Raw genomic sequence first — 8,289 nt, 5'->3', positions numbered from 1 at the left:
AAGAAATGAAATGCTTATGGATAGACAGTTCTGCTCTTTCTGTCTCCTCCTTTGATAACCACAACTGAATTTGGTGTGGATCTTTCGCAAGTATGTGTTCAGAAATATGTCCTGTATTGGGGCGCCTGGGTGGCGCAGTCGGTTAAGCGTCCGACTTCAGCCAGGTCACGATCTCGCGGTCCGTGAGTTCGAGCCCCGCGTCGGGCTCTGGGCTGATGGCTCAGAGCCTGGAGCCTGTTTCCGATTCTGTGTCTCCCTCTCTCTCTGCCCCTCCCCCGTTCATGCTCTGTCTCTCTCTGTCCCAAAATAAATAAAAACGTTGAAAAAAAAATTAAAAAAAAAAAAAAAAGAAATATGTCCTGTATTGTGTGGTACATTGTTGTCTTACATACTAGCAGCAAAGTACCTATTTCTGCTGCCTGATTTTAATTCCCATTATAGGTATGAATTTCATCTGTTTCTGTGAATTTATGGTGTACACATTTAAGCCTACAAATTTCCCCTCGATACTGCGTAAGCTGCAGTTTCCAGGTTTTAGCATGTGGTATTATTTAGCAATAAATATTTTCTAATGTCCGTTATGATTTTTTTAACCTAGGCTTTATTTAGATGTGCTTTTAGATTTCCACATATATAAGCTTGTTTTCAGGAATCTTCTCGTTACTGATTTCTAATTTTATGGCGTTGTATTCAGAGCACGCGCTCTATGTAACAGAGTCTCTTCTGTCTGGTAAGATTTTTGTACTTACTGAGAATCTGACTCTCTGGTTGGTTTTTATAGGTGTGTGTGTGTGTGTGTGTGTGTGGAACGAATAAGCCCTTGGAACATGTTTGCATAGATATCTATTGGCCCAACATTATTAATTATATTCAAATTATTCAAGATTTACTAATTTTTTTGTACTCTTGGTTTTTTTTTTGGTAGAGAAATGTAGTTAAGATCTTGGTCTCTCTGACTGTAATCGTGTCACTTTCTTCTTATAATTCTATTAATTTTAGCCTTATGTATTTACAGGCTATATTATTGGGTATACTTACATCAGACTTCTTATATTTTGTAGTATTTATAAACTGTTTTTAATTAGGTCTTATTTGCCTTACATCTATTTCTTCTAGCACTTACGCAATCCATCTTGCCTTCTTTTATTTAATACATGCTGTTTTTCTCCTACCTTTCACATTCAGCCTTTAAAAATAATGTGTTTTAAGTGTTTTTCTTGAAGTCCAACTAAGAATTTTTTGTTTACTTGTTTCGTCTGTTTGCGATTACTGTGATTGCTCATACATTTGATCTTATTTTGTGCATTGTCTTCTACGTTAAAGAAAAAAAACCTTCTGCACTATTTATCATGAATTTTCTTTGCTTCTTCATTTCTTCTTCCTTAGCCTCTATTGGATTGATTGAAAACATTTTTAACTCTCCTTTTATCCCTGTGAAAGCTTTCAGTTTTTTACTGGTTGGCTTCGGGAAACTAGCAATGTTGTAAGGTACTTTAAATACATAATCATCTGCCCGTCTGCCTTTCTGTGAAACTACATCTGTGTTTTATTCTTCTCATACTCAGTGCCTTGCAAAGTGCCCACTGTTTAGTAGATGATCCCTGAATGTTGCTGGATGTCTGTTGAATTGTCGGGATGTTATGAGTGACCTTGTGCCGGCTCGTGGACCGCTAATCCACACTGAGATTAGGAGCTGGATGGCCGTGAGTGGATTCCTGATTCCTCTGTCTCGTGTTTGTCATCTGAAGTGGTATAAAATAGTTTACGTCTCACAAGTTTGTTAAGAGGATGAAATGTTCAGTGTTTAGAACGCTGTCTGGTACAGAGTTAAGACTCTCTCTCTCTGTGTATTAGTTTACTATTCTTATGGATTTATGTAAACCTTCACTTCCTGTTTGTAACTGAAGAATAACTTCTACATATGTCAAGATAAAAGCTTTCAGGTATACTTCATTAATTTTTTCTTAATCGTTTGGATACTCTTGACATGGAAGGGAGAGGGGAATTGTTATGAACCGTAATATATTTAATGTTTGAGGCCAAAAATTGTTCTGTGGATGGGGTGCGCTCCATTCCATGAGACATTTTAAGTCGCTAGAGTGTGAGGAGGGGTGACGATCAGATCAGAGGTGGGTCCTCAGAGGGACCCCGCCCAGTGACCTGGGCTGGATTTCATACACATCAGTGCACAGACAGCTGCGTGGGGGTCTTAGGATTTTATGGTCGGCAGATTAACAACTGACTCCAAAGCTCGAATTCCTTAGTAAGGGCATCTTTTGGATGATTTACCAAAGATGGATTATGATCTGCACTTTAAAAATAAGTTTTGGTGTCTTAATGTGAGAGTCTTTGGATCTCTTATCGTACTTTTATAACTTTCAGGGGCGTTTCGCATTTGGAAATCATACACCAATAATTCCCAAGGTCAAAATGTACCATTAGTAATTATCCACAAGGAAGTTCTTGGAGCCCAATTCTGAAATTGTTATAAATAAGAAAAGAAGCTTTGTGTTAATTTCTTACTGTGGATTAGCGTAATGTTTATTAATTCAGGCTTTAAAGAACGCATCTTGTTTCTTCCCCTTACGATCACAGGGATCGTCATTCACGACCCAACAATATCAGGTTTATAACCTTTTTGCCACCGCAGCCATTGGCGATGGGATAAAGCTGTGGGACTTGAGAACCCTGAGGTGAGGCCTTGCGGCTGCGGTATGTGAAAGACGCTTCTCTTAAAGCTCCCGAGGCCCTTTGCCTCAGTATCTGTAAACTCAGTTTGATCTCTTTTTCCCAAATGCGACAAGGTTGTGGTGAATCTGTTCACACTGACCAGTCTAAGAAAAGTCTGATTTCTACACGGAACAGGCCACCTAAATTTGGAATGTTAAAATAAGAGGTGTGGTATTTGCTGCGCGTGTGACATGTGGCCTCTGAGGGTCAGAGATGCACGGGGAGGTCATCAGATGCTCATAAACCACAACATATACATGCATGTTCCTGTTCTCTAAAAATATACGTATTTGACCATTGTATTATGGGGCATAATCACTAAATATATAGTGTGTATAACAAAACGTGGCAAGTATCTGTGTGTGTATATGCACACCTGTGGATTCACAAGGACAGAATTAACAGTCTTCGCTCTCCTCTGTAATTGCTAAAAACAATGCAAAAGCCCCTCCGACACGAGGAGGGGACATTCTGTGAGGCCATCTTGGGCAGGCACTGAAGTTCTGGACCAGGGGCTCCGTGTGACACCAGAGTGCAGCCTGGAGCCCAGCCCCGTGCAGGTGACAAAGGCTTTCTCAGGGCTGCCTGGCGACCCCAGAAAGTGCTGGGCATTTTCTCAGTAAAACCAGCATTAGTTCCCTGACCCACGTTACAGTAAACAGTTGTGCGTCACACTTCGTGAACAGTTGGTGTGGCCCTTAATCAGCCTTGATAGAATGTTGCACCTCCCAGAAGTCTTTGAATCACTGATGCAAATGATTTATGACTTTAAAACGTTTTTATATTTTAAAGACCTAGAATAACCTGCTTGTCACACAAGAATTCTCACGCATAAGCGTGCTCTCTCACTGCTGATTTGTGCATTGTTGTGTAGACGAGCCACAAGTCAGTGTCTTTTTCCTCATTTGTGTTAAATTTAAAAAATCATTTTTTTTCCTGTAGATGTGAGCGCCGTTTTGAAGGACATCCGAACCACGGATACCCGTGTGGAATTGCTTTTAGCCCTTGTGGACGCTACGTGGCTTCTGGTGCCGAGGACAGACACGTATGTACTGCTGTGGTGTGTTGGTTGGTCTTCGGTCGTGAGATCCACTCATTCTTGTGGAAACTTGTTGTTGCACATTAGGATAAAAATTGATTTTAAAAAGCTTAATGATCGGCCAGTGTTTGAGACTTTAATAGTATTTTTTTTAAGTTTATTTATTTATTTTGAGAGAGGGAAGAAAGAGCACAAGGGAGGGGCAGAGAGAGAGAGGGAGAGAGAGAATCCCAAGCAGGCTCTGTGCTTGAACTCACGTCCCGTGAGATCGTGACCTGAATCGAGATCAAGTTGGATGCTTAACCGATTGAGCCACCTGGGTGCCCCATAAGTGATAGTATTTTAATAACAATAATGTAGGAGGTTTGAAAGGCCCTCGTGTGGTATTTTTGGTGAAGCATGATTATTTTACACCCCATTCATTCATTCATTTATTTCTTTATTCATTTATCAATCATTGTACAAATTGCCTTCCACGTGAAAGGCATCTTCATGTGTGTATTTTCTGTGACTCACCAGATAACAACGCTAATAAATAAAATACCGGATCAAAGTATTTAACCGGGAGTACTCCTTCTGCTATCTTAGGGAACGAGGTGCTTATTTCATTTTTATTTTCTCTCACCTCCCGAAGAAGTGTCTCTGCTTGCAGGGCTTAGGAGGGAAACAGCCTCCAGGGAAGGGGAATTCCGGAACGGGCCCCGGTGTAGTTAGCATTTGGCAGCGTCCAGGCTGCCGTCTTCTGTGCTTATTGGCCCCCGCCCCCAGGTTGTGAGGACGGTTCCCCCGGTCTCTCCGTCGCCCCCGTTGGGCCCCAGCGACTGGCCCTGAACTACTGAGCTCTAGGTCCGCCTCACCGCCTTACCCAGCTCTTCATCAACACGAATTTCCTAACTGTCGGCGACTTCCTTTGGGCGTGGCTTGTTCCGTGTGTAGTCTGGAATGTGGCATTAGGGACGCAGTATTGAGGGTGTCGTCTGTCAGGTTGTACTTAAGGATTTGGTCGTCGGTGGTACTGGATGTGAGAGACGGACGTGTTCCCCTCGGTCAGCCAGGGTGTCAGCCTGTCGTCTGCGGTGGTGTCGCACCCGTGGGACTCACCGTGCCGTGTCGTCTGCGGCCAGTGGCTGCACGGTGACCCAGGGGATCTCCCTGAGCAGCTCGCGGGTCGCCCTCGCCTCGGGTGCCCTCCAGGTAGAGCCGCAGGTCACTCGTGGTCCACATTCCCCCGCGGATGTGGCTGTAGTCCTCCCCACGTCCCCAGAGGGCAGCGTTGGGGAGATGAACACCCGTGTTCTCCAACTCACCTGGCGTGTGTTTTACTGCGCAAAAGCGGCAAAGTCCAAGTTTACATGTGGAACAGCTCAGCAGGACACACACCTCCTCCCGCTGATTAGTAATGGGTCATTGATGGACAGAGAGGTCATGTAGCTTCTTCAGCGGACAGGGTCACGGCTGTTCGGGACCACTGTTCGATCTGCGAGAGGATGTGGATCAGAAAGATGCCCTTTCCCTGGGCTTTGCCGCCGGGTTTGCCGATCAGGAGCGGGAGGGGCTCTGAACTCCTGAGCGAACTGCTGTAGCCAGTGGGCAGCTGCAGGTGCCGAAACAAAGTTCCGATGGAGGTATTTTCTGCTTTCAGCTTTTTCTGCCGGAGAACCCTCTTTTTTCTCAAGCTCTTCCTGTAGCTTTTAATATTCTTCACAGTCACATCTTTCCAGTCACTTCTCAGTGGCTCAGAAAGTGGTAGAACACTGACTGTCTGAGAACTGATAGCCAGTTGTGACACTCAGAATGTTTCTGTTGGTTGTCACACTCATCCGGTAAAAATTGTGATCCTCATTTGTCACGTGGACCCACTGACTCCTTTCAAAGTTACTTATCAGCACTGACTTCTCAGGATCAGTGACCCGTTTCACTTTTCCTGCCACAATCCATAGGTACTTATGGACCCAACAGGAATGTGCGATTTCTCTCCACTTCGGTTAATCCTGCCCCAGGTTCTTACCTGGTGTCAGATTGTTTCCTGTCACCTCCCTCTGTGGGTACACAGTGTGGAGGAGCACTGAGCAATGTGGAGCAGAGTGCCTGGGCCGCACCCTAGCTGGCCCCCAGCCCCAGCCCGCCCCCCAGCCCGCAGATGCCTTTTCAATATACAGATTTAAGTAATTTGTGAGAAAGCTACAATTTTAATGTTCTGTTCAATTATTGTCTGAAAAATTTTCTTCAGGGACTCCAATTATATGTAGGTTGAATCTCTTTTGCCCGATGTCTGTATCTTTCATTTTGAATGTTTTAATGATTTTCTTTACTCAGTTATGGATGTATTTATTTTTCTCCCTTATATCCTCTTTTTCCCTTATTGTGCTTTCTGGAGTATCTACTTTCTACTACATTCATTCAAATTTGACCTTCATTTCTGAAAATTTTTTTCTAATGCTTTCCTAACACTTATCAGTTTTCATGTAACATAGTCCTGTGTCTAGTAATTTTACTTCTGAGCTCTTCTGTTTCTACTTTAGCAGTTCTGTTACTATTTATGTGTTTTCTTTTCTTTTCTTTTTTTTTTAAATGTTTATTTAGAGGGCGGGAGAACTTAAGTGGGGGAGGAGGAGAGAGAGAGGAGAAAGAATTCCAAGTAGGCTCTATGCTATCAACTTGACACGGGGCACGAACCCACGAACCATGAGATCGTGACCTGAGCTGAAATCAGGAGTCAGTTTTTTGACTGAGCCACCCAGGTATCCCAAATTTATGTGTTTTCTTGATTTCTGTCAGTTTATTTGCAAATACATTGTTAGTTTTCATCTGCATAGAAAACACATTTTTCTGTGTAGTCTCTTGTCTGTGAGAATTTCTTTGGTTCGTGCTCATCTTTTGTAGAAAGGACTGTCATATCCAGAGTTTGTATCGTACATGCAATAGAAAACGGGACATCTGGGAGAAATGGAGACAGAGTTTCAACAGGCAATTTGGAGCATATTTTGAAGATTCTTGTATGCCACTAAAGATACTTGGTCTGTATTCTCCATGACATTGGAGCACTAGTAGAATATTTTAATCAGAAAAGCATCATGATCAGCAATAATTTGTAGCCATTATAATAAGTTTTTTAAAGTCTTCCATTATAATTGAGGATTTTTTTTCCTTCTTAAGGTTATATTACCTTTGCTTTTTCTATTTTGAAAGTACGTTATCAGGTGCATACAGATTTAGAATTGTGATATTTTCTATATAATTGGCGTTGTTATCATTATTAAAGTCCCTCATCTCTAGTAATGCTTTAAGCCTTAATGTCTACTTGAGACTTACATATTCTCATATCACCTTCATTTCCCATCTTTCTATTTTCAGTGTTTCTGTGACTTTATAGTCTTAATTTCAATTATTATATTTTCTAGCTGCACTCAGAAATATGGTGAATAAAAGAAAATGGTGGTCAAAAATTTCAAGAAAATTCAATGTGTATCTTGAAATCTGGGATGGTTATGCTTCCAGTGTTGTTTTTGGTTTTCAGAATTGCTTTGAGCAATCTACACATTCAATACAATTCCTTTACAGAATTAGAACAAATAATCCTAAAATTTATACGGAACCACAGAAGACCTTGAATAGCTGTTTTTTTTAGTGGCAGGGGAAACATCCAAACATGAAATAAAATCATAAAATGAAAGCTCTCTTTGTTTATAAGTACAGCTGACCATTTGAAAACATGGGGGTTAGGGGTACTGACCTCCTGCACAGTTAAAAATTCATATATAACTCTTTTTTTAATGTTCATTTGTTTTTGAGAGAGCGTGCAAGAGGGAGGGGCAGAGAGAGAGAGAGGTAGAAGATCTAAAGCCGGCTCTGCCCTGACAGCAGAGAGCCTGATGTGGGGCTTGAACTCTTGAACCATGAGATCATGACGTGAGCTGAAGTCGACCCTTAACTGACTGAGCCACCCAGGCGCCCCCAAAAATTCACATACAACTTTTGCTTCTCCCCAAACTTAATTATCAGTAACCTACTGTTGAGCAGAAGACTTAACATGACACGAACAGTTGCTTAACACATGTTTTCTGTGTTATATGTGTTGTGTAATGTATTTTTTTAATGTGTTTTTATAATAAAGTCAGCTAGAGAAAAGTCACTAAGAAGATCATAAGAGAAAATAGGTTTGCAATGTTGTAGTTATCAAACCAGTCTGTGTATAAGTGGACCCGCACAGTTTAAACCTATGTTCAAGGATCAACTGTATAATTAAAAATAAAACAATTGGACAGAACTGAGATCAATATATTGATTATATTAGTGAGTTCAAGTAAAATAAACTCAAGTTTTAAAAGAAAGACACTCAGGGGCGCCTGGGTGGCTCAGTCGGTTGAGCGCCAGACTTTGGCCCAGGTCATGATCTCACGGTTCGTGGGTTTGAGCCCCGCATCAGGCTCTGTGCTGACAGCTCAGCGCCTGGAACCTCCTTCAGATTCTGTGTCTCCCTCTCTCTCTGTCCCTTCTCAGCTCACACTCTCTCTCAAAAA

General features: G+C 42.0%; 1 protein-coding gene across 34 annotated transcripts in view; it reads left to right on the top strand.

The window, feature by feature from the left end:
• Nucleotides 1-8,289, top strand: part of WDR27 (WD repeat domain 27) — a 186,012-nt gene that overhangs the window by 68,624 nt on the left and 109,099 nt on the right. For 33 of the 34 annotated variants that reach the window (XM_045058407.1, XM_019831511.3, XM_045058398.1 and 30 more), the window contains 2 exons: nt 2,596-2,693; nt 3,673-3,775. In XM_045058407.1, the coding sequence (XP_044914342.1) occupies nt 2,596-2,693; nt 3,673-3,775 (201 nt within the window). Of the gene's footprint in view, nt 1-2,595; nt 2,694-3,672; nt 3,776-8,289 lie in introns of those variants that run through there. The other variant, XR_006598517.1, reaches the window with a different exon arrangement.

This window comes from Felis catus, chromosome B2 (genome assembly GCF_018350175.1).
Source record: "Felis catus isolate Fca126 chromosome B2, F.catus_Fca126_mat1.0, whole genome shotgun sequence".
NCBI classification, from domain to species: Eukaryota; Metazoa; Chordata; class Mammalia; order Carnivora; family Felidae; genus Felis; species Felis catus.
This window is presented reverse-complemented; position numbering and strand designations above follow the sequence as displayed.